This window comes from Alligator sinensis, unplaced genomic scaffold, assembly GCF_000455745.1.
Source record: "Alligator sinensis unplaced genomic scaffold, ASM45574v1 scaffold116_1, whole genome shotgun sequence".
Taxonomy (NCBI): domain Eukaryota; kingdom Metazoa; phylum Chordata; order Crocodylia; family Alligatoridae; genus Alligator; species Alligator sinensis.
In genome coordinates, this window is record NW_005841908.1 from 3,646,323 (window position 1) to 3,672,997 (window position 26,675).

General features: G+C 43.7%; 1 protein-coding gene across 4 annotated transcripts in view; it reads left to right on the top strand.

Moving 5' to 3' along the window:
* Nucleotides 1-26,675, top strand: part of DEUP1 (deuterosome assembly protein 1) — a 108,404-nt gene continuing 81,729 nt past the window's right edge. For 3 of the 4 annotated variants that reach the window (XM_006018634.2, XM_006018635.2, XM_006018636.2), the window contains exons 1-3: nucleotides 13,917-14,021; nucleotides 24,091-24,262; nucleotides 25,115-25,210. In XM_006018634.2, the coding sequence (XP_006018696.1) occupies nucleotides 13,978-14,021; nucleotides 24,091-24,262; nucleotides 25,115-25,210 (312 nt within the window). In that variant the 5' untranslated portion in view covers nucleotides 13,917-13,977. Of the gene's footprint in view, nucleotides 85-13,916; nucleotides 14,022-24,090; nucleotides 24,263-25,114; nucleotides 25,211-26,675 lie in introns of those variants that run through there. The other variant, XM_025197862.1, reaches the window with a different exon arrangement.

Sequence of the window (26,675 nt, forward strand, 5' to 3'; positions counted from 1 at the left end):
GGCCCGGTGAGCAGCTGCGGCGCGGGCCGGCTCCTGATAGGGCCCCGCAGCGCCCGGTGACCGCACGGAGCCGTGAGCCCCCTGGCAAGTTGCTCCGGGTGGGGTAGGGCAGGCTGGGCCAGCCCCAGCAGCCTTCCCTGGGTCCTGGGGGCCTCTCGGGGCGCTGGCTGGCCAGGCTCTGGTTTTGCCTGCGCTGTTGCACTTCTTTGTGGCATGTTTGTTTGGTTTTTTTAAGAGACTGGGATTTCCCAGTATCAAATATTGGTTCCTTGTCACCTGCGCCGCCTCGCTTGCCTTTTGCGGCACGTGCCCGCTGGTCCCCAGAAGAAGGACAGAGGGGGGCAGGTTTGTAACAGGGCAGGGAGCAGAGCTCTGCTCCTAGTCGGGTTATTTCTGTTTCACAGCCCTGTGCGCTGTTTGTTTGGGTTTTTTTAACTTTAGCTAAAAACATTAACTCAGGTGTGGAAATGTTAACTCGGGTGTGCATTAGGTCAGGTGTAGAAGGTGCTGTCCGTGGAGCATCGGCGGCGCTCTGCGGGTGTTCGAGAAGGCATGATTTTGTTCTCTGAATCTGAAAACGACACATGCATTTAACTTGAGTGACTCCAGGATTAATGAAGCAGCATCTTTGGATTATTTTTTTCCTTGTTTGTTGTGTGTTTATGTATGATATTGCCACATGCCAACAAATGCCATTATATATGATATGCCACATGCCATTATATATGATATAATCCACATGCCATCAAAGTTTTTTGTTTGTTTTTTGCTTCAGTTTCAAAGTGAATAACTAGCTGTAGTCCCCGCCTTATTAATGAAGTGTCTTGTTTATCTTTATCTGCAGAGAAACATGTGTTCTGTTTTATATGATGCACCACAGCATCTGCACCCCTCTCCCCCTTTTTTAAAATCCTAGATCTGCCCCTGTAAGTGATAATTACTTTGCATGTGTGGCCAGTCTAAATTTATTGCGGAATTAACCAGTTAACTATATAATATATGTAACATGTAGCAGGAGCCGGAGTGTGGCGCGCAAGTCTACCTGCAATGTGGCATAACGGTTGTTGTAGAGAGGAAGCAGTGGCTTGGTGTGTCTACACATGCATTTTAATGCGCATTAGCCTATTTTGATGCATATTTAAGTGTCACAAGAAGTGTGCTGTTGCTAATGCACATTAAGATAGGCTAATGCACCTTTTTCTAGTACTTCACAATGGAGATACTAAACTTAATGCGGATTAGCAAAAGTGCACTAATGAACATGTAGACATGCCCACTGTGAACCAGCTTAATAAAAGATTCATCTAATAAACTAGGGACCGTTCTCATCATTTTTTATTTATGTATTTATTTATTATTTTCATTTTATGCATTTATTATTTACTTGTTTATCATATTTTTGGTATTTTCATTTCTTCATGTATTTAGTAAAAATAAGAATTTTTATTTACTTCCCTAATAAAAAGGGGAAGGGGCGAGAGCTTTTGCTTATAACCCTTTTTTTAATGTTTTTTTTTAAAGTTAAGTTGCTAAGCAACAAAAACATATGTTTAAATATCAAGTTATTTACAAAACCTGTGCTCCTAAAAGCAAGGAAATTAATTGTTAAGGGTATAATCAGACATTGCTCACATAATTAACTCCTTGTTCATCCTGGGTGCTTCTATACATGTGCTTTACTGTGGAGTTGACTAATTAACTCTTCAGTAAAGTGTCCTGGTCCACATGTGCTCCCATATTTAGGGATCAGTAAATTAATTAACTGCAGTAAGATAGTACTGTCTAGGGCAAGTACTACAGCGGAGTAATTTATGCTGTCTCAACACACATGTCAACAGTGACTGAGGCTGACTGGGGCATGAGAGTGCTAGTGTGAGGGCTGCACTAGTCCTACACTGTAGCACCCTTGTGCCCTAGTCAGCCCTTCCACTGCCCAACGCCAGTCTGGGGCTGCTGTACCTTGGCTCTGCAGTTCTGGGTGCACGTGTTTGCACTGTGCCTGGGAGCTGCTGACTGGTGTGAATTGCACCAGAATGTATTGCTCCATGTTAATTGCATGTGTGGATGCACCCACTGGGCATATCTACATGAGACATTTACTGCACAGTAGACTAATTAGCTGCATAGTAAATATTATGCTTCTACATATGCACTCCCATTAGGCTGGAGTAACTTAATTAACTCTGCAGCAGACTAGTACTTGTAAACACAAGTACTATCCTGCTGTGGAGTTTTTTTACATGTAGATGCTGCCCCGGCTGACTGAGGCAAGAGGGCACTTCAGTGCAGGGGCTGCCCACTTGCTAGCATGATGTTGAAGCACCCTCTTTCCCCAGCTAGCCCCTCCACAGGACGTTAAGCAAGAGGGAGCAGACCTGAGCTGGCAGGCTGATCCCCCAAGCCCACTGCCAGCCAGGGCTGCTCCGACATGACTCAACGTGCTGCGGTTCCAAGTGCACATTTCAACAGTGCACCCAGAAGCAATAAAAGTCCAGAGCAGTAAGCTCCGGAGTTTATGTATGTACATTAATTGCATGCATAGATGTGCCCACTGAATAGTAAAAATGCACTTTTCCTCACAACTGAGCGGTCTTTTCTTTGATATAAAATAAATACCATTCTTCCACCAGAAGTCTCAAAATATTAATACAACAAAAAATATTTCTAAAAAAAAGAAATGGAAACATAGGTGAGATTATGAATCCAGTACAAGGGGAGACGTTATTCACATAAACAATACCATATAAATCAATTACTTCTTAAAAGTGGTGGGATCTGGCCCTATATAGTGATCAAGTTCAAATACACTACGTAATATGTTTATAACGATATTGCAGTCTATCCTGTTCACTGGTATAAAGGAGCACAAAGGGACAAAGCATCTCTTTAGTCCCTTCCACCAGTGTCCCATAGTGTTTCTTCCTGCTTGCGGTGCAAAGCAGGGCCATCGTCCTTATCCTTATTTGATGCTACACTGTATGGTGTAGTGATGCTGTTGCTGTATTATGCTGTAAAGCTGTAATGGAGCTATTGTTGTCTGCTCTCTTCTTGGAGAAGTAGGAAAACCAAGGGGGCGATTTTGCATGTGAGTAAATGAACTGTGTTATTTTAATAGGAGAAGGAAGCAATTTACTGTTTATTTGTTATCACTGATTTGTCTGCTTCTATCCTGGAAATGAAATCACAGCACCTTACCTCCAAGTTAAACAGGGTTAAATCACTTCAGTTTAGCTACACTTTCTGAGGGATAGGAAAATACTGATGAAACAATTGCAGTGGATCAACAGAGGCATGTTCATGAGTGATTAAGACCCTCCCTACTCTACCTCAGCATAATTGTTCATCACTCCATGGCTCCAGACCCTGACCTTTTCCAGGCTGGTCTTATTATGGGCTAGCAGGCAAACTGATGATCTTCCATAATCTATAAATCAACAGTATAACACACATAATTATTCTCAACATATAGTAATTCTAAGTAAATTGTAAAATATTCTGTCTATAAATATGACTGAGATTTTCCATTTAACACTCTTAAAATAATACAAAAATCAATATAACACATTAAGACAGTTATTTAAAATTGCAGGTCAGAAAATTGTTTTACTGTTCTGAAATAGGCATTTCTTTATACTTCATAAAAGTAATGCATTTATTTAATAGAAAAGTATATGTAATATATTACATCTTAATAAACTGTATTACCATATTTACTTGAATATAAGACAAGGGTTTTTCCCAGTCAGCATAGCAAAGCCCTTCCACTTATAGTCACAAACAAGAAAACATCATTAAATATATTGCTTATCATTAAACTATTGCCAGAAGGAATGTGTGCTCAGTAGTTGAAACCAACTATGATGCTGGCTGAATACAACCAACAGAGAGCATGCCTATAAAACACATGACCCAAACATGCTGATAAATAAATAAATAAAAGGTATTCATCTACAAATTTTATTTAAAAAACGCATTTATCGCCCTACACTTGCATAGTGTCACATATCACAAAAACAACTACATATTGAAAACATACAACTACATATATTAAACCCTTAAACAACATACAGCAACTTCCCACAAAAAAACTCTTACAAAACTTTTTTTCTCCATACAGAACCCCGTGAAAAACGATTACCTCAGTAACTACCTGAAACTCTTTGCCCTCCTACCAGTCCTCTCTATCGGTTCAGTGAAACAAGTATGTCCAGTCCTTTTTTCTCCATTTCTTCCCTGCCTCTTCTTCTCCAATCATTTCGTTGTCCCGATGGATGTAGTATTTCAGTTCATACAGCCCCAGCTTCAGGCACTCTGTTTCAGTGAAAGCCAATCCCTAAAAACTCCAAGGTTTCTTACTTTCCATAAACTAGTTTTAAAACATGCTAATAAAGTCCTTAATAATGTTTCCTCTGGTCCCTTTGGTATGAGTCCGTATAGTATCATCTCCTGCACTAACAAAAGGTTTATTTTGGTGACACTCAGAAGGCAGTAATCCTTTTCCCACACTCCTTTTGCATATGCACACTCCCAAAACATGTCCCACATCCCCTGTTTTTAGGGGATGTTTTTAGCTAGGCTGGATAGGCATCTGGCTGGGGTCATCTGACCCCAGCACTGTTTCCTGCCTAGGCAGGGGGTCGAACTTGATGATCTGTTGAGGTCCCTTCTGACCCTAGCATCTATGAATCTATGAATCCCACTGTAGCACCATTTCCCCAACTCGGCCCCCTAGCAGCTGTGCAGACTGCACACTGCTGCTACAGAGCTGGGCTGGGGGCGTGCTCAGTGTCTCAAGCTACAATGAGGATGGAGCTTGCTGGTGTGGAGCAAGGGTAAGCAGTGGGAGCAGGGCAGCAGAGCCTGGGGCGGGGGGAAGAGGCATGAACGACACGTGCCTCTGGTGGCTAGGGGGCATGGTGACCGCCTGCAGGTGGTGGTGGTGTTGGCAGCGGGGGCATGGCAGTGACGGCGGTGAGTGGTGACTGCCCACAGGCAGCACCCATAGGCACCCACAGGCGGCGGCTTCAGCAGCGACCAATCTTGCGGGGGGGGGGGCACTTGCCCCCCTGTGCCCACCCTACTCGTTGCCTATGGGAAGGGGGAAGCAGAGCCTGCTGGGAAGGGAGAAGGAGGGAGCAGAGGGGGAAGCAGGAGCCTGAGATTGCAGAGGAGGATAGGCAGGGGGCAGTGGAGGGGGATTTATGCAGCTTATTCACATGCACTAATTGCACATGGAGATACGCCCGGTGTTTTAATTCTTGCTCTTCATTTCTACAGGGTCAGGGAGAAACAGAGCCTGAGCAGGGTTTGACAGAGAAAGGAAGGGGCTGCAGAGGGAAGAAATTGAGGGGACAGAGAGCAAAGGGGCTACCTCCCCCAATCTCCCGATTTATTTTCCTTGCTGTAGCAGTAGAGGAAAAATTCAAGGCAATTCTCCTATAATTCTATACCTGGGAAATCGTAACAAATGTATACATTTTCCATATATAACATCTAATTATTGGGGGGTCATCTTAGATTCAAGTAAATACAGTATATCTGGGTCTATTTTGCTTTTAAGTATTCAGATTTTGTAAGTGATAAGAGAAATAAATACGGTAATGTCATTCGATAACCTTTACAATTTTCTTAAACAAAGTTTATTATTTTTATAATATATTTAATGATAATGTAAAAACCATCAAATCCTGATACCTTTACTCGTAAATGGAAGCTATTTCTTATTTATTGGGCTTGTTTTAGATTTCAGATGTGTTTGTAATTTATTTCAAATCAAAATCAGTTTTCAGTTTAAAGCGTGAAAGATTTGTAAATTGTTAATCTGTTTTATAAACTAATTCCTTTGGCAATAAAAAGTAGACAACCAGAATGATGTTGATTTAAAAAACTTGATGCTGCTTTTTGTTAAAGATTTTAATATGCATTGTTATTGTGTCTAGCAATATGAAAATTTCAGTGGCAATATCCCAGAAAAGTGGATATTCCCTGAACATTTGCAAGATAAATTGTATAATGGCTAAAGAAATAATGAAGATTATTTCACTTATATAGCACTCATATTACACAAATTGCTTATTGCAGATGTATATGAATTGCTGATGGAAGAAGTATAACTGTTAAATAAATAAACACTGATTAATTTAATGGAACTTAATGGTACCGGTCCTAATGGAGTGTTGCATTTTAAATCAGTTTACATCATTTCTTCTTGAAAATGTATCATTAAAATAAGTTTTGTTTTAAAGTATCTGGGTAAAGATCTAAAACTAAGTGAATTTATGATTTAAGATGTAACTGTGTACTTAAAATGTATTTTTCTCCATAGGTTTTGATTCATGTTAACATATATAACCTCATACACACTGTTGAAGGCATCTCTAAATCCTTAATTTAACAGAGAGAGAGCATGAAAAAAAAGTTTGGAGCCCTTAACTCAGAATTTGTCTCTAATATTGCTTTCTAAATTAAAATTTTAACTACTCTAAAGAATAAGGAAAACAATATTCTTCTTCTATCTATTAGGAAACATTAGGAAAAAATAAGGAACTCTTTAAAAACTTGATGAAAAGGACATGAGTGGAATTGGAGAGTGGATAGAGGGGCCAGCTGGTGCATAAATTCAACTACTATTGAAAATAGAAAGCAGAGGAATGGTTGGAGCTGGGAATTGTTAGCTGAGGCTCAGTTTGTTAGAATGTAGAAAATTCTGTTTTGTGTGTGTTTTTGCCAGTCAATAGATTTAAAGGGTGCAAATGAAAACAGAATATGGGTTATTCTAATATTATAACAGCCTTAGTCTGTCTGTCCATAATGCTTTAGCCACACTCTGATTGGCTGTCTTGGCAGCCAATCAGAGTGCTCTACACAGAAAGAGACAGTCGGTGGAGTGCTATCATTGCAGTGGGGACTGAGGGGCCAGAGGGGATGGAGCTGGGGGAGGCAAGGCCAGCAGTGCTGGCCTTGCCCCCTCGGATCTACCCCCTTGGTCTTTTTCTGCCACCGCGGTCACGGGCCCAGGCCCTGGCCATGGCCCAAAGCAATGGGGGGAGGCAGGGAATGGCCCCAGCCCGGGCCCAAAACGGAGGGGGGAAACAGCCCAGGCCCCGGCCCAAAGTGGTGGGGGGAGGTGGGGAGCGGCCTTGGCCCAAAGCGGCGGGGAGTGTCCTTGGCCCAAAGGGGACAAGGGGAATGGCCCAGGTTCACGCCTAGGCCCCGGCCCTGGCCCAAAGCAGTGGGGGGATGCAAGGAGTGGCCCCAGCCTTGGCCCAAAGCAGCAGGGGGGAGGTGGGGAGCAGCTGTGGCCCCAGCCTGAAGTTGGGGGGGGGAGCGCCTCCGCCAGACGCAGACCTCTATTGCCCTTCTTCCTCCCCCCCCCCGGTCATTCTTGACCAGTAATTTGCTAGTCTCTAAATATTATCACTAGTCTGCTAAATAGAACAAGAGAGTAAAGTTTTGTCTATTTAGGTGTGTTTACTTTGAAGTCAGATGTACCAACATAAAAGATTTGATGTAAAGGCTTTGTTGTGACTTGTTCTTCTCTACAAATCATTGCTTCCACATATGAATGGTAAATGTCTTCTCACACCCCTTTCTCCCCATGGCATATGGTGGAATATGTAGAAAATTTTCTACATTTCACAATCAGAGATCAAACTCTTAAAATCCCACAATTCTTCTCTTGACATCTCATGATTATTTTTTGGGGGGTAATCAACTCCATTTTCAAACTCCTCAAAATCATCATAGAATATTCTCTGTGATACCTGTTTTGGGGTGCTGATCAGGGAGGTACAAGGAGAACAACATTGTCCCAGAGCCATTACTGTATGTCATGTCTATTTATATTGTCGTCTCTGTCGCAGCCAGGCTCCAGTGACATCACAAGGCATTGTCTGCCCCTTTGAGCTCCCAGGTCAAATTCAACCCTCTTTCTCCCAACTTCTTAGTGACTGTGATGTTGCCTGCTTGGGGTAGGAAGAATTTTTTCACCTGACAGGTGTTTTTTGGTTTTCTCTGAAATAGCAGACAGTGTCCATGGCTGAATGTAGGAGGCTGGCTGGACTGTGCTGGTACACCTAGTAGTACTGAGAAATAGGGCTGTGCCAAACGGAAGCATTTCATTTTGACGGAACAGCATTCCGTTTTGACTTCTGTTTTGAGTTGAAACGGCTCTTCCGTATCGTTCTGTCGAAACAGTTCTGCGTTTCAAGCCTGTTTTGACATTTCACCCATAAGATATAATCGGGAAGGTCAAAACAGGCTATAACTTTGTCATTTCTGGCCTGATTTTGATGAAACTTGCAGGAGTGGTAGTCCCTTCTGAGGGCATGAAGCCTGCCAAGTTTCAAGGAGATAGGTGCGGGAGGTTTGGCGAAACTGCACCTCAAGCTGCCAACAAGCAAACCTCATGACATGGGTACTTGTGCAACTGTGTCCATCTTGGGGCAGAGGCGGGGGAAAACCACTGAAGGCCTGACTGCTAGGCCCTCCTGCGACCACGGCGCCTGCCGGTTCTCAATGAGATAGTTTCAGGGGGACTCTGGGTTCTGGGGCCCTGCACCTCTGACTGTGGACAGGCAAAACTTGTGACATGGGTGGGTGACACTGTGTGTGTGTTCAGGTGTGCCCTTCCTGGTGCTGGGGCCTCTGTACAACACGGCAGTGTGCCCCAGTGAGGACTTCTCCCCTACAGCCTCAGCTCAGTCCACCATTGTGAACGACAGCAGGTGCAAATAGCGTAGGTGACTCAACACCAATAGCACCAGCAGCATCAAATGTAGCCAAACAGAACTGTCACAGAGCCTTTATTGTTATAAAGGAATTGACAGCAAGAAGTAAAGATGTGTTGGAGGGATATATGTTACTCATGGTGTGTGTGATGGCTTATCTTGTGTTTTTATCTTTATATGTTTATTATGAAAAAAAACCCAGAATAGTTAGAGAAATATATCTTAGGAAGCTTTCAGGTTGAAAAACCCTTTATCAGGCTGAGGAAGTACCTGCAGTTGGTCCTGGATGGAAGGAATAGTAAAGAAGCCAGAGGCTGCTCTGGCACGCAGTGCAGGCAAGAAAGCCAGTCAATGAAAATGGAAATGGAGGCGTCAGGGGGTGAGGGACAGGCTGGGGTGGGGTGGGGGATGTAGCAGCGCAGGTAAAAGTGCAGAGGTACCTGGGGTGTCAGATGTCCGGCAAGTTTTAGTGTGCCAGAATTCCACTGTGTATATTGAGTCCATGAGTTTCTGTACCTGCTACCTAGGAGGCTGATGAAGTGCATTTCATAGGCCCAGCTCTGAAAAGTGGTTTGTACATTCAAACAAGCACCTAACCTCATCACCAGAACTGAAGCCAACTTCCTACAGCTCAAAACATAAAACCTGCCAACTATCTCCAGTACCCCCACAAACTGCACACCAGAATCTATCAAAGACAAAAATACCCAATTACTTGTGGGGCACATTCCTCACCAAAAATACACTGTGCCTTCAGTCTCTCAGGCCTGATCCTGAGAGGGAACAAATTACAAACCACTTTTCACAGCTGGGCCTATGAACTTCATCAGTCTTCTAGGTACAGCAACTCATGGACTCAGTATAGATTAGACAGTGGAATTCTGACACACCGAAACCTGCCAGGCATCTGACTCCCCAGGTACCTCTGCAATTTTACCTGTGTTGCTACATCCCCCTTTCCCCTCTACCCCAGCCTGTCCCTCACTCCCTGACGCCTCCATTTCTATTTTCACTGACTGGCTTTCTTGTCTGCATTGCGTGCCAGGCCAGCCTCTGGCTTCTTTACTATTCCTTCCATCCAGGACCAGGAGACACACCAACTGCAGGTACTTGCTCAGCCTGACAAAGGGTTTTTCAACCCAAATCTGGCATCCCGGGCAGCTAAGCCAAGCACACTGGGAGCCTAACAACTGAACTATAACCAACAAGCCTCAGGCCTGTCAAAGACATGACAGGTCTGGGCTTTCCCCAGCCAGGACTGCGTGCATGCGTGCGTTAGCTGGAGGTTATGGCACCTCCTACCCGCCTTTCACCGGGTGATCATTGGTCCTGGCATTTACGGGGCTGCCGTGCTGCCAGCAGTCCCACCAGGCCTCCCTATCCTGGCAGGGTGCAGTTTTAGTGGTCATGTCCAGGACCTGGGGTCTCCTCCTTCCCCATAGTCCCATCCCATACCTCCAAGTTTGTCCTGGCAGGGGAACAAACTCAGCAGGGACATGTTCTTCCCCTGCTGGCTGGTGATGCGGTTAGTGCCCCCTCCAGCTGAGAGCAGGGCATTACCTGTTTTTTTAAAAAAGGAAAAAAGGAAATAGGTGTGGACGGAGCGAGGAAGGTGGCATTCAGTCCATCTGCACCTGGAGCTTGGGGAACCCCAGCAGCGGGAGGTTCACCTTCAGGAACACCAGCTGCTCCACCAAACCAGCATCCAAGCAGGTACGGTGGGGATATCACTACATTCCCAGCAATGCTGAACACCCTCTCACTCGGCACACTGGTCAGTGGACAGGACAGGTGCTCACACCTTGGTGGCCTACTGGGCAAGCCTCAGCCAAGTGTGGCTGGATCTGACCACAGATGCCCAGGAACACCTGTCCTCCAGATGTCCGAGGTGAACTGTAAGGCCACCTGTGGACCTGCCTTACGCAACTCCTCCCTCAAGTACTCCGTGCATGCTTCATACAGGGATGGCACCACCGTCTTACTGAAGGTGGTGCATACGGGCACTTAGTATGATGGGACCATGAGCACCATGAGCCACCTGAACCCTGGCTGCTCAGCTAGGGAGAACGGCTCGCCATCGACAGCAAGCAGCTCCCCAATTCTCTGGGTGAGCTTGCTCGCCTTTGGAATGTGCCGCCCTTCCTGTCTGCCTTTCCCCCACTGCTCCGGGGTGGCCTGCCTCTGCTTTGGGGGAACGGGGGCTTTGGAGCGAGTGGGGGAATTTCCTTTGGACACGCTCTCACTGGTGCCAGGCTGAGAAGGAACAAGAGCAAGGGGGTGGTGCCTGCAGAGATGCATCAGCATCCCTGTGGTGCTCATGTGTTTTGTTCCCTTGCCCCAGCTGGTTTGGGCTCGGCAGTGCAGGCAGATAGAGTACGTGGGATCATCTGCCAGCTCAGAACGATCCCAGACCACACTACCCGCTCACTTCTGGGATGCGGGTGCATCTGTGGTTGCTGCTGCACTTTCCCTCTTCTCAGCAGGCAGAGGCACAGCAAGAGGAGGAGTGGACTCAGCTGAGCCACTTGCCTCCACCTCTATATCAACCTCCTCCTAAGTGCCTTCTGGGGAAGGAGACCTGGCTGGAAGGGAAACTCGAGGGGTGTCAAGCACAAACTCAGCTGGTTCCCCCTCCTTCCCCAGAATTTCCCTTGCTATGGCACTCAGATCCAGATCCAGCACCAGCTCTTCCTCTGGCAGTGGAAGGCTCAGCATGGGAAGTGACATAGGGGTGGAGTAGGCTGTTGTGCTGGTGCTGGTGCTGCTGGTTTGGTTGTTGTCCTATCCAGAATCACAGAGTTGGTTGCATTTTACTTTGTTGCTGTACTGAATATCACTCACTGGGGAGGCTGCAAAAGACCAAAAGCCCTGGGATCAGTTTTCTAATCAATAGCACAAGTGAGCTGTACTGGCTGGAGACAGTTTGGAAGGTGCATTCTGCCGGGAACTTTCGATCTAGTGATTTCATCTGTAGGCAGTACTGCTACTGGGGGACATATTCCTTATTAGTGAGAGATGAAACAGCAAGCAAGTATCTATTTCCAAAAGCTAATGAATATCCTGCAAGATACGCACTGATATTTTACTTCACAAAGAACCAGGGGAAAGGTAGCACTGCCTTGTGATGTTAGACTTCTCTCGGTCTCTAAAGCACTATCTGTCTCTAAAATGACATTTTATATCCTCTACAGACAAGCTCAAAGTATTAATGCTGTTTTGCAATGACTTTAAGTCAGTATTTGTATTTTGTTATTTTCTCTTACAATGTGTTGCCTGCTACAACTTTGGATATTACCGACTATATGACTTATAGTAAATTTAAAAATTGCATTACTAAATATTTTGCCATTAAAAAGCCTTTAAGAGTTACATTCATATTAAAAGAGGCATCCCATGATTAATATTGATATTAAAAAGCTTTGTAGGATTTGTTATTACAATAAAACTGTTCAGAGCTTTTATTGAAAAAATGTCATGATGAGATTTTAATGATGAGGTTGCAAATGTAAAAAAACCCCCATGTAATTACTCTGATAATTATCAAAAAGCAGCGTCCTTTGCTCTAGAACTGTACATGTGTTGGTCTTCAGTGAAAACATTTCAATGTCAAAGAACTCTCCTTTGAATATGGTGTAGTCAAGATCTGAGCAGATGGCATGGCAGTGGGTGCTTGGATAGAGCATATAGCTAGTTACGCTGCAGACTGTTGAAAGGTTGCAAGATTGGTCTTGTGATAACCCAACAAGACCACATAAGTAAAACGAGCAGTTGATTAGGGCATGGCAAAAGCAGTATGGGAAAAGAGCAAACAGACTAACAAAATACTTCAGAGAAGAGTTGTGCACTCAAATGTTACTCTGATATAACACGCTGAATTAAAATTCAGGTTGATCAGCACAAAAGTATAATTTCCAGATTTAGTCTAGATTTACCGTGATGCAAGAAGCTGTATTCTGTGGACACAACTCTCTTTACATAAGTGCAGCCAGGTTTATTCCAGTTTAAATTGCCTGTATAAACAAGAGCTAAGTTCAAAATGCAGACTGGTAACTGAGCCTCCACATAGGCATTGCAACGTGTAAGAATTAGGTGCCTGGTCCTAGGACAGTGATCCAGATAGAGAATGCATTTCTTGTATTAGAAAATCATTGGTTAAAATACAGAAATAAATCTGACTGCAGGAACCAGAACTGATGTCTTTCCCATGTCCTAGAGGAGGACCTGTATTACTAGGCTACAGGGGAGGGCTGCTTCTGCTTGCTGACCTAGCCTCATGATTTTTCAGTTCTTGGGTACCCATTGGCCCAAGCTATAGCAGGAGGAGTTTCCAGTTCCTAGTCCCAGGACTGCTTATATACTTTACAGTAGACATTCATTGGTTCAAAAACAAAAACAATCCTACTTACTATCAAGACAATAATGATCCCTGGTCAAAACTTACACAAACCCAGAGCAAACTAAATTCATTAGAAACAGGTAAATGTCAGATAATATTTGTAGAGCATCAGGCTAAGGAAGTTTCAGCAGTTCAGCAGTTGGTGTGTGCTCTTCCATCCAGGAAGAGCACACGCCACCTGCTGATACTTCCTTAGCCTGACGAAGGGTTTTTGAACCCAAAAGCTTGCTTAATAATTGTTTTCCAACTATTTAAGTTGGGCTAATAAAAGATATCAGATTCACCCAAAGAACCTTGTCTGCCATAGTTACATTAATGTATTTATATTGTAAATAGTAATCTTATTGATTTGGAAGGACTTCTTTGAGGTGACTTTGCTGGACTTTTTGAAGGGTTCTTGGCTGGAGTCTTTTCAGGAGTCTTGGCTGCAGGGTTTTCTAGAGCCTTGTCTGCTTTCTTAAAGAAAGTGTCCAAGGAAATTAGTATAGATGTTCTCCAGGGAGATGGGTGAGACAGCGAACTTATTCTCTGGCGTGGCGTTGCATCAGATCAAGTGTTGTAAAGTCAAAACTGACGTCCTAAAGTTGAAACAAGGTGTCAATTTATAAATGTTGTAAGTCAAAACGGTGCAAGTCGAGGGCTGCCTGTACCTTTAATATGATAAATGGTCTTTGTAATTGTCCAAAACCAGTTGTATGAGTGAATAGGATTAAGCCTTTGTTGTTGGTGTTACCTAAGGGAACTAGGCATTGATGCATGTGCCCTCCTTTACTTTCTTCCATTGTCTATAGAGCCTTTTTCACAGTGGACAAGGATTAAAGGAGTTGTGACAAATAAAACTTGCAGAAACATATGAGAAAACAGCTTTATTCACTGATGGAGACAGAAGTCCAGATGTAAGTAAAGAGCTAAGGGGCCTGGGTAAAAGCTCAGTAAGGGGAGGAAAGGTTCTTTGGAGGTAATAGCAAAGCCTTTGCACTATTCTCAGGGAGAAAATAGGGCAGTTTGTTAGATAGGTGAAACATTAATATAAAATGTGAGAAGAGTGGAAATAAGCAGGTAGAATTGGATGTCCTAGTATAATTGAGGAATTATGATGTAATTGAAATTATGGAGACATGATGAGATATTTCACATGACATGAATAGTCATGGATGGATAGAACTTATTCAGGAAGGACAAGTAAGGGAAAAAGGAAGAGGTGTTGATCTGTACATAAAAGAGATGTAGACATGTTCTGAGGTACAGTATGAAGTGGAAGGTGGGTCTGTTGAAAGCCTCTGCGTAAAGGTCATAGGAGAGAGCAGCAGGGGTGATGTCACAGTGGGTGTCTGCTATAGGCCACCATACTAGGAGGAAGAAGTAGATGAGACCTTCTTTAAACAACTGATATAAGTTTCCAAATAGCAGAAACTAGTTCTCATAGGGGACTTTGATTATCGTGACATCTGCTGGAAGGGAAACAAAGCAGTCCATGGGCAGTCCAACAAATTCTTGCGCTGCATTGAGGATAACTTTTTGGTACAGGTTGTAGACCATTCAGCTAAGGGGAAAGCTCTTTTCAATATTATGCTCAGAAACAGGAAGAAATTGGTTGACAATGTGAAGGTGGAAGGTAATTAGATAAAAGTGACATGAAATGATCCTAAGGGGAGGAAGAAAAGAAAGCAGCAGAATAAAGACACTGGCGTTCAAAAAAAGCAGTCATTAAGATACTCAGGGAACTGATAGGAGGATTTCCTGGGAGGCAAGTCCGAGTGGGGAAAGGAGTCCAAGAGAGACTTCATGAATGATAGAATGAGAAGTACAACAGGAGACCATCCTGGCTGCACAGCTATCTCTTCAGTGAGTTGAAACTCAGAAAAGGAATTCTACAAAAAATGGAAACATAGTCATATTACTAGGGAAGAGTGTAAGAGTATCACATGCACATGCAGGGGGAAAATGAGGAAAGCCAAGGCACAATTTGAGATGCAACTGGCAAGGGACATAAAATCCTGTCCCAGGGGTGCCAGGGTTGCAGGAGAACCCCAACCCAAAATAGAAGGCAGCCCCAACTTACCATCTGCAGGGGCCGAAAAGAGTGAGGCGGCGCAGGCAGAGAAACCACCCACGCGGCTCGTCAGCCACGTTCATATTCAGCTGGTGCCGGGTGACGTCAGCTGGAGACACCACCCGGTGGAAACAAAAGGCGGCCCCAGAGGCACAGGAAGGCGGCTGGTGAGTGGAGGCTCGACGGGGAAACCCACACCCCAAGGGGGGCAGCCGCTGCATCAGGCAGCCCGGGACGGCGGGGGCGGGGCCCGTGGAGGCCACGGCAGAGAAGGAGCCAGCAGAGGCACCGTCCACAAAACCAGTGGAGCCAGCAGCAGCACCGGCAGCAAAGCCGGCGGAGGCACCGGCAGTGGAGTCGGCAGCAGAGCCGGTAGAGGCACCGGCAAAAAAGCCGGCAATGGAGCCAGCAGCAGCACCGGCAGCGGAGCCTGTGGAGGCACCGGCAGGAAAGCCGGCAGCGAAGCCGGCAGCAGCACTGACAGCAAAGCCTCTGGAGGCACTGGCAGAGAAGCCAGCAGCAAAGCCGGCAGCAGCACCGACAGCAAAGCCTGTGGAGGCACCAGCAGAGAAGTCGGCAGCGGAGCCGACAGCAGCATCGGCAGTGAGGCCGACGGAGGCAGAGGCAGTGAAGCCAGTTGCAGAACCGGCGGAGGCACCGACTGGCAAGCTGGCAGGGAAGCCCCAGAGAGGAAGTAACAAGGGCGGGGCCGACAGGAACTCCAACGGGGATAGCTGCGGGGTGCGGCAGAAGACCCCAAGCAGGGACGGTTAAGCGACGGACGGGCCCACAACGTCCCAAGAAGAGTCGGCTGGGACACCATACCCAAGTGGGGTAAGCAGCTGGGGCTGGGGCACCTAGGCACAGGGAAGACACGGGGCCCATAGGTTAAGGGCCCTCTTTATTCCTTTGTGGCCTCCAGGTTCACCGGTCGCATCTCTTTGGCAGTCACGGTGGTGGGAATCGCATGCTACGTCACAGGGTGGTTGGAATGGGGCACTAGGGATACGGGTTACTTGGATCTAGGTCCAGGGGCCTTGAAGCCTTCACGCTCGAGCTGCGACCCGGGGAAACTGGGACTCGTGGCTGGAGGGCCATGGGAGGCTGGGGAAGAAGCCAAGTGGAACCAGGGATGCCAAAGGGCCAGAAGACCTGCGACCCAAGATGGCAAGTGACCGGGGTGTAGGGGAGGTTGGAGCCCCGTGAGTGCCCGCCGAGAGGCGTGACAACCCTGGAGGCCACCTCGAAGGGGAACCACTCCACTGAGGTTCCATTTGAAGTTGTGGCAGGCGAGTTAAGGGGCTCCCCGGACGTCAGCCGGGGTAGCCTTTGGGGTCCACTCGCAAGGCCAGGACAGGCAAGATTGATAGTCCAGGCTAAGGCTGCACAAGAACACCTAGTAGAGCAGAGGCGGGCGCAAATCCAATAAAAAGAGATTCTACAAGTATGTCAAAAGCAGGTCTCTTACAGAAGGCAAAAGGCAATCTAGTTACAGATGATTCAGAGAAGCCTACAGTATTAATAACTAACATTAGTTCTCACAAATAGGGGCCGCTACTAACTGACAACTACAGCTGGCAGCAAACATAGGGAAGAAGACAAACAACCTAGGGTATAAACAGATCAAGTTAGGAATTATTTAGATAAACTAGATTTTTTTCAAATCAGCAGGGCTGGATTAGATGTACCCTAGGGTACTGATGGAAATGGTCATTTCAGAGCCATTGACTGTCCTCCTTGAGAACTTGTGAAGATCAGCTGACATCGCAGATGACTGGAAAAGGGCAAATATAGTGCCCATCTTTAAGAAAGGGAAGAAGGAGGATCCGAGGAATTACAGACCAATCAGCCTGGCCTCAATACCTGGAAAGATTACCAGGAATCTATGATGAAGCACCTAGAGGAGAAGACAGTGATCAGGAACAGCTTGCATGGATTCAACAAGAACAACTCATGCCTGACCAGCCTGATTTCCTTCTATGATAAGATGACAGGTTCTATGGATGGGGGCAGATCAGTGGATGTCATACAACTTGACTTCAGCAAGGTTTTTGACACTGCCTCTCATGACATTCTCATTAACAAACTAAGGAAATACAGAATAGACAAAAGTACTGTGAGGTGGATAATGTAACTGGTTAGATTATCAAACTCAATAAGTAGTCATCAATGGCTCTATGCCTAACTGGGGGAAAGTGTCAAGTGGGATTGCCCAGGGATCTGATATTGTTCAATATTTTCATTAATGATGTGGATGATGGAATTGAATGCATGCTTAACAAATTTGCAGATGACAACAAATTGGGAGGAGTTGCAGATATTCCAGAGATTAGGACTAGGTCCAGAATGACCTAAATAGACTGGAGAAATGGTCTCCAATCAATTGGGTGAGATTCAACAAGGAAATGTGAGACATTCTGCACTTTGAAGGGAATAATTGCATGCACAATTACAGCTGCAATTACAGCTCGATTAATCAAGTCTGCTGGAGCATAGTAAAACCTGTGCTCCAACCAGCCTCTGTGTCTCATGTATCCGTATCCCTGCGCTTCAAAAAGGCAACAGGGGTGCTTGAACTAAAGCTCATCAAACAAGCTTCAGTTCAAGTGCCCTCACCACCATTTTGAAGTGCAGGGACACTGATACATGAGACACTGTGGTGCTTTAATTAAAGCAGCCCTCAGTACTATTCTAATTAAGCACCCTACCCCGCACCCCTGGAACATGTATAAAAGTTTCCTATGACCCAACATGGATTCCTGTTGACAGAAAGAAAAAAAGCCAACTGCATACTCAGTTGTATTAAAAGGAGTGTGACTTGCAAACCAAGGGAAGTGATTCTTCCACTCTTCAGCACCAATGAAGCCTCACCTAGAATATCATGTCCAATTTTGGGCCCACACATCAAGAAGGACATGGACAGTTTGGAAACAGTTTAGTGCAGAGTAGCAAAAATGATTAGGGGCCTGGGAGGCAACATGTATGAGAAAAGGCTGAAAGCACTAGAGTTATTTCGTCTGGAGAAAAGATTGAGGGGGGATTTAATAACAGTCTTCAAATACCTGAAAGGTGATTATAGAGAGGATGGATGTTTCTCTGTAGCTGTAGGAGACAGGGCTAGGGGAGCAATGAATGGCATCAAACTGCAGCAGGGGAAGTTTAGTTGGGAGATTAGGAAGAACTTTCTGACTATGAGGGGGGCCAAGCATTAGAATAGGCTACCTGAAGAAGTCATGGACTCTTCATCCCTGGAAATTTTTAAGAGCCAATTAGGGAGCCACTTAGCTGGGTGGTTTAGTGAGGGATGATCTGGTCTTGAGCAGGGTACTGGACTAGATGACCTCACGAGATCACTTTCAGCCCTACTTGATTATGATTCTATTATGTAATACGTTTTTACTAGCCTGAACATATCCCTAAAGGGAGTATCTAAAGAAATCTGTGACTCTACAAAAGAGTGAAAAACACTGAAGGAAATCATGCCAAATATAAAATGTCAGCTGTAATTTTGCCAGATTTGCAATATTTGCTACAGAAAATATTTAGGTACAATACAACACGCAGGAATACAGGCTACATACTAGAAGAGCTGCATGTATGTTTTAAATGTCAAAGACCAATTTGCCAAAGAAAATGAAACATAGAGGAAATATGCAATTTTTTGGCTAGGAAAAATAGCTGCTGTCAAATATTCTGCCAAGGACATCTTTCCAATTTCAGAATTTGTCTATATTCATCACAGGCAAAATTCTTGCAGTAATAAGGAGCATATTGTTAAATTTTATATGGTATAAGGAAAGACTGAGATCAAATACTGTACATGTGCATTAAATAAGAATAGACTGAATATTTCAGGGTTAGAGTGATATTGTAGCCATGGTGGTCCAGGAAATATGCAAGAGGCAACAATTTTTCTGGGTGATATCTTTTATTGGATCAACTGCACGGTTGGAATAGACTTAGACTAGCTTTCAAATACAATGCATTCTTCTTCAGGTCTATCCTAACCGTATCATTGGGCCAGTAAAGTATATCACCCACAGAAACTCTTTTCTCTCTAAATATTCTAAAGATTATTTGGTATTATTAAAACAGTTGGTTGCAAACCATTGTGGATTAGAAATATTCAAATCTAGCCAGACGCTTGTCTCTTAATAAGGAAGAAAACTGTGTCAATGTAAATATTTCTAGATTACCATGGATTAATATAAAATCACACCTTATAGAAGCATTTATATATTCTTTAGTGACATCTGTGAGTTTGGGATAATAACTAAAGAAAGGAAATATCCCTCTAAACCTCTGTAGAGGACTGGACAAGAAAGCCAATCAGCTCCCTTCCTTAATTTCAAGCCCTGTAATTCTAATTCTTTTAATTCATTGTTGACATTCATTACAGATAATTGAGATTTAAATCCAAAGCACAAACCAAAAAGTTTTAATAACAGAGAATAATGGCTTGTATACTGTTTGCTCTCATTCACCAAATAAAGTTTTCTAATTTATTTAGAAATTAAAGCTAAATTTAATATGCCCCTTTTCCCTTGGTATCAGTATCTCTTAATGCTAAGTATTGTATTTCTTAAATTTCTATGTAATTGGTTCTATACAGAAAGTTAACTTTAATAGAAGTGGTGTTATCTGTTCATTAGGATACAAAAATATAATTAATTTATATCAGTCTCGTCAGATATCTTCCCTAATAAAGCGATGTCCATATACAACACAGCAGGACAAGGATTTGGATGGACATATTGGCCTACAGGAATGGTTTTTGATCTGGTAAAGAGGATCAGAAATCTCTGTAGTATGATAAAAGAATGTTTCTTTATTAATTTTTTTCAATAGTACCTCACATTGGTTTGGTTAAAGTATATAGATAAACTAAATGGGAATAAATGTTGGAAAAATTGTGAATGAAGAGATGTTGTGCTTATATGATGGGCATTTCCATTACTGGGATATGGTTCATAACTAAATATTATAAACAGTTGGATATTTATTACCCAGTGTCCTTATAGTTATTCTCCCAAGGATTCCTTACGTGAATGCCACACTCAAAGAAGTGAAAAATTAATCTGTCATCTGCTAGTAATTGCTAGGCCACTGATTCCCTCCTTGGGAAGAAAACATGGGGAGATTGTCATTATGGAAAAAATTAATATACTAGTTACGTACCCAACAAAACAGATAACAAGTAGGTATTTAGATAGTTCATTATAATATTCAGACAAGATATATTCACATACAAAAATCTAGCATACGTCTCCATTTTTTAAAAATTAATGGTTGATCTGCCTATTTGATAAATGTGAACAGAATCACTCAATTAGTAAAATCACCAGAAACAGCATATTGTAGGTGGTGTAAAAAAGCCCACTCCATGAGCGTCTATAAGACAGCTCGTTCTAATGAGAGCAGAGAAATGTGGTTACCATAAAGTTGCATAATGGTTCTCTAAACAAACCAAGAAAATCAGTTTCATAACAATTGTTTATATCTGATGTTTATGTGGCAATTATTTGTAAACCTGTTAACATTTCCTAAATAAATAGTGTATAAATATTGGATAAGAATTGAAGCTCTTGGCAAAAGTACAATGTTAAATTTATTGAAAACTATTGAAAATACTAAAATTTAAAATAAAAAGTAATATTATATCCTGAAGGCATCTTAGTATTGATATGCTGATGACATGTCCTTTTAACCCTTTTAATATCCAGTAGACGTATGAAAAAGCAGGGTAGAGCTCTGTTAGAATTTTTGGCAAAACAGTCTTCCTCATGAAGGTTCGTGGCCTGAAGTAAAATTGTCAGATATCTTTCATCAGTGTCAAATGAGTTCTGTTGAAAAGAACAAATTTCAAACTTAACGTTAGAAGTTTGAAAACCTTATTGCTTTATGTTGAAGATACTGTGAAAATCTGCCTTTAGGCAGAGCACAAGTATAATGGAAATGAGGTTTCTTTATGTTTCAAAGATATCATTTTCTCATTATTTGTCTTTTTCTCCTTTCCCCTATCCTCCCCTCTTTAGAAAAATAAAGTTACCTATCTTATATGAGATGTACTGTTGCTGGAGTACATTTACCAGTCATACTGGGAAAGTCACGTGACTGAAATCTTATTACCTACACTTAGTTTTAACAGCCCTTCGCCCGCATACTGGTCAATAAACACATGGACTGATCACAAACCGCTTGCTATTTTTTATGTTCTGGTTAGGATTACCATACATCCAGGTTTTCCCGGACATGTCCTCTTTTTGAGTCCTCCGATCTCTGTCCAGGTGTTTTTTTGAAATCTAAACCAGTGTCTGACATTTTTCTCTGCTCTGCTGGTGGGAGCAGGGGGTAGGCATTTGGAGGCAAGGAGCAGTGTGTGTGTGTGTGTGTGTGTGTGCGCGCGCGCGCGTGTGTGCGCACGCACAACTGTACAGCGCACGTGTGTGTGTGTGTGCGCACACGCACAACTGTACAGCGTGCAGCCAGGCAGAGTGGTGGGAACTGCCCCAGAAGCTGAATGCAGGTAAATCGGGGGGGTGGGGTGGTTGGAGGGCCAGGGCTTGGAGACTGTCTGTGGGGGCTGCATGTGTGTTGGAGAGGTGTGTGTGAGGGGAGTGGGTACCTGTTGGGGCTGGGGCAGGCCAGGGCAGGGGGAAGTGCCTGCCCCTCCAGCAAGGGAAGGGGACGGGCCTTTTGAGGGCAGCAGGGCGCCCTGTGGCCAGGCTTGTAGCACAGGAGCTAGTGCCCATGCTGGTGGGGGTGGGTCAGCCAGGAGACACTGCCCGGGGGTGTAGGGGGACATAGCGAGGCTGCCTGGCGTAGCACAGGAGCCCCTTCCAAAGGCAAGGGATGCCACAGGTCTCCCCTCCTCTTCCCTCCACCCTGCACTGGAGCTGTACTCACTCCGCTGCCACCCGCATGAATCGGAGTCGCCATGCTCCAGCCCAGTTGGGATGGGGGCAGCTGAGGGTCCCCTTCAGCAGGGCTGGTGGGAGCAGGGGGCTGCAGATTGGGAGTGAGGGGCACCAACAGGGCTGTGGCTGGGGAGCAAGGGCATGGGAGGGACTTGGGGACTTGGAGGTCAGGAGTACAAGGCACCAGCAGGGCCAGGGGTGGGGAGAGGGGGAGGGGTCTGCGGGTTGGGAGTGAGGGGCTTGGGCCAGGGGGCTGCAGGTTGGGACTGAGGGCCTCCAGCATAGCCCGAGGGAGTAAGACTGGGTTGAGCATAAGGGGCAGCAGCAGGGACAAGGGTCTGTGGGTTGAGAGTAAGGTGTTCCCCTGTCAGGTATCCCCTTTTTTGGAGCTGGAAATGAAGTCTAGTAACCCTAGTTCTGGTGACATTCTGAAAGTTGTTTCTGTGCTAACAGTGCAGGTTCGGACTATTTCGATTTACCAGTTGATATCACTAGGCCGTGGGGGATTCATCTTCCATGTACTACTCAAAGGTGTTCATCAGCTGAGTGGAATTTTTTAGTTGAATGGTTTATTCCCTAAAAAATGCAGCAAACTTAGGTGTCTTTAAACTTCCCTAAGTGTTTAACATTGTAACCAAAATAATTATGTTAATATTATATCAAGTATTTCCAATTAAAATGTTCTTTTATTAAAATAGTTAATGAGTTTCTGCAAATATCAGTTCATTTAGATGTGATAGTTTTCCCTTAAAGTAATTAGAGCAGATAGCTTTTCTTTGGGGATGAGCCATTTATACTTATGTAGTCTAAGCAGTTAGATAATTTAAGACAGGACTGGTAAAATATTCAGGGTAGCATTTGTTAAAACACTTTCACGTTAATAGGTAACCTATCAACAATGTTCTCTTCAGTTAGCTTGGTAAAATTTGATAAGCTGATTTTCCAGATGCTTCCTCATTTTATAGGACCTGTTCCATAACTGTGTTACTTATCTTTCACATGATGTAAAGAGAATTATACTACAGGTTTCCCTCGGTGTATGAGGGTTCTGTATGTGCAAATTCACACTTATGCAATGACCGTTTTATACCAAAAATTCATTATATGCAAGGTAAATTCACTCTTATGCAATTGGTGTTGTGGAAGCCCGCAGTCAGCTGCTTTGTGTGGTACATTGTGGGAGTGACACGCACCAAAATATAGTCTCCTGCGTGATCTCTGCTCCTCGCTCATTGTCTGCGACACGTGTTTCTGTAGTTGCCATCCCCATTATAGCTTCTAAGCGTCCCGCTAGCTTATCTCCTACCCCTCTCCCTGGTCCATCACTGAAGCCTTCACCACCCTGTCTTCACACTAATTAAACATTCACCACCACCCTGTGCTTGTGTGCACTGTCTGCTGTTGGCAAGTACCAAAATTGTCTTGTAAAAGTGGTAGAAATGGGTCTGGGGGTCAGTACAGTCAAGGTGTTGGAACGTATCCCTAGTTGTTACATTGTAAAGTGGGTTCCCTTTATGCGAATTTGAGTTATGAGCTGCTTTCCAGGAACACATGTACAGCATAGAGTGAGGGAAACCTATAGCGTAAATCTTAAGTAATGCAGTAGTGAATCATCCATAGTTTAAGGAGGGGAAAACATATTTTTTCCATGTGGGTACAAGAAAGGAGAAGAAACCTTACATCATGTGATAAAGCATAACAAGCATTGCCTTAGCTAATAGAAGTTAACAAAAACAAGCCATGAAAAGCAGGTGCAGTCTGGCTTCCTAGAAATCCAGAATACATTCTAGCTTCCAACTTACAAGCTAAGAAAAAACAATAAATTGAAATTCCATCTATATTTGAGGTCGTCCTTTAGGTTTCAGTCTTTTTTTCCCCCTATGTTGAAGACCTGATCTTCCCATGAAAGGAAATAAATTAGAGTTATTAAATAAACATATTTTCCCTCTCAAAAACTATATTTAAAAAATATATTTAATTTGTTTATACTATTAGAGCTTCTCCATGTGAAGCTGAGCTTCAGGAATTAATGCACCAAATTGACATCATGGTAAGCAACAAAAAAGTGGAATGGGAAAGGAAGATGCGAGCTTTGGAAGCGAAGATGGATGTCCGGGATCAAGAATTAGCAGAGGCCCAAAGCAAATTGGATCAGAAAGGTCAAGAGGTACTTAATGAATGCCATCCCATACAAAGATAGCATGTTTGAGGGAGTTTGCTAGTAGCTTGTTCACTGAATATGTTTGCTCATTGAACCACATCAGTGGTTCTACTCTGAAAAATTGCTACATAAATCCCATTGAGAAGTCCCATATTTATTCTATTGCAATGATGCACAGACCAAATAAGCTCCATTTACAATTTAAAAAAAAAGGTTATCTGGTAGGTTTTTTTCAAGTGCTGCCTTGCTAACTCCATCCAGGATTTGAAAGTCAAATGCTTTCTTTCCTTCTTATGCATATTCAATAATTATAAAAGCTTTTCAGGTCTAATTAGGACCTTATGCATTCCATTCCAAGTGCATTATTATGAATATTGTTGTTCTTATTTATTCATTTGTATTGCAGTACTACTTATAACTGCTTGTCAAAGCCCAAAGCTGTTCTGTGCTTTGTAGAGATGCAAAGATTTATCTGCAAAGTATGAACTCAGAGTGCAATTTTAGATGGTGTCTTCAAATCATTTCCACAAGTGTAATTACAGTTTAGTGAAATGAAGCTCATATTAGATGTTGGCCTATAGGGCTGCTTTCAAGGAAAAATCTTAAATTACAGTCATGTATTATTACAATCAAATCACAATGCAACCACACAATGGACTTGATACTCATAAAATCTCACACAATGTTTATGCAATTTAGTTTGTGGTATGTAGTTTTCCTTCTGAATAAATTTTTAAATGTCTAGATTATAAAATATTTACTTGTCCAATAGTCTGATATGAAACTTTGTCTGTTTTAAATATTAACTTTTGGGAAGTATTTTGAAAAAATAAACCAGAATATGTATTCCAACTGTAGGTAGGGATGCTCAGACAAAAATTGGAGAACTTGCAGAAGACAAAATATGAAATGGTTAAGAATTATGAAGCTCAACTTCAAGCTCTGAAATCCCAAGTAAGGAAAAAGTCAGATTCAGTATGTTATGGGGGTTGTGATATATTCTGGTTAGTTCAGTAGATATTGAACTGTTTTTCTAACTTTATCATTGTAACTTCATAAAAACGTAGGAAAAGTAGTGCTTTAATGGACCTCAGGAGGTCATCTAGTCCAGTGGGGGGGTCAACTTTTTAGACAGATGTGCCACAAATTAGGCCCTCACCCTCCCCAAGTGCCACTCCAATCCCTTCCACCTGCCCAATCTGCTGTTCTGCTTTCTGCTTCCTGTCCTATATGCCTCTGCGTCCCCTCCCTGATCTGCCATGTGCCTCACACACAGGCTGCCCATGCTAGTTGTAGCACATGTACTGCAGATTGGCCACTCCTGATCTGGTCTAACCTTCCTGATCAAGGCAGAACCATCTCCAGTTAAACAACCATGTCTACATGAGATCACAGTGTCACATCACAGTTTTTGCCATATGACACTACTATGCAGTAGTATCAGCCTACTGCATAGTCAGTGTCTTGTGTAGACATGGCCAACCAGTAGCTTAACAAGCTGAGTTGGCATCCTCCCACCAATTCCCTGAGTTGGTTGAAGTCACTTTTTTGATGTCCAGTACCTTTATTCTACTGCTCTCTTCCCTTCTTCCCCTTAGGATCATGAACTCTATCATTTTGTGGTCACAGTCGTACGTTACCTTCCATCTTCCCATTCTCAACCAAATCTCCTGTTGGAGAGCAACAGGTCCAGAAAAGCTTCGTCCTATTGGGCTTTCTGCCACCGCACCGAAAAGTTATCCCTGGCAGACTCCCAAAACTTGATGCACTCCCTCTGCATTGCTATTACCCTCCCACCTGATGTCAGGGTAATTAGAGTCCCACATGAGCACCAGGTCTTGTGATTTGGAAAATTCTATCAGTTGTCTGAAAAAAGCTACAACAACTTCTTCCTGCTTTGGTGGTCTATAGTTGATGCTCACCATGACATCAGTGATCACCAAATAATAGAATTCTTCATAAGACATCGAGTGATCACCAAATAATAGAATTTTTCATAAGACATCGAGTGGGTAAGGTAACTAGTAGGGTAAAAGTGCTAGACCTTAGGAAAGCTGATTTCAATTAACTCAGGCGATTAGTCAAGGACGCACTGCAGAGTAGGAGTTTTGAAGAGATGGGAGCCCAGGAAGGGTGGTTGTGCCTTAAGGAAATGATCCTTCGGGCACCGAAGGAGATGATCCTGATGCAAGGAAAAAGAGGGAAAGGGGCCAGGAGGCTTCCTTGGCTGACCAGAGAAATCCAGGGCAGCCTACGGGCCAAAAGGGGGGCACATAAAAAGTGGAAACAGGGAGAGATTACCAAAGAGGAGTATACCTCCTCTGCTCGCGCTTGTAGGGAGGCAGTTAGACGGGCCAAAGCTACCATGGAGCTGAGGATGGCATCCCAAGTAAAGGATAACAAAAAATTGTTTTTTAGA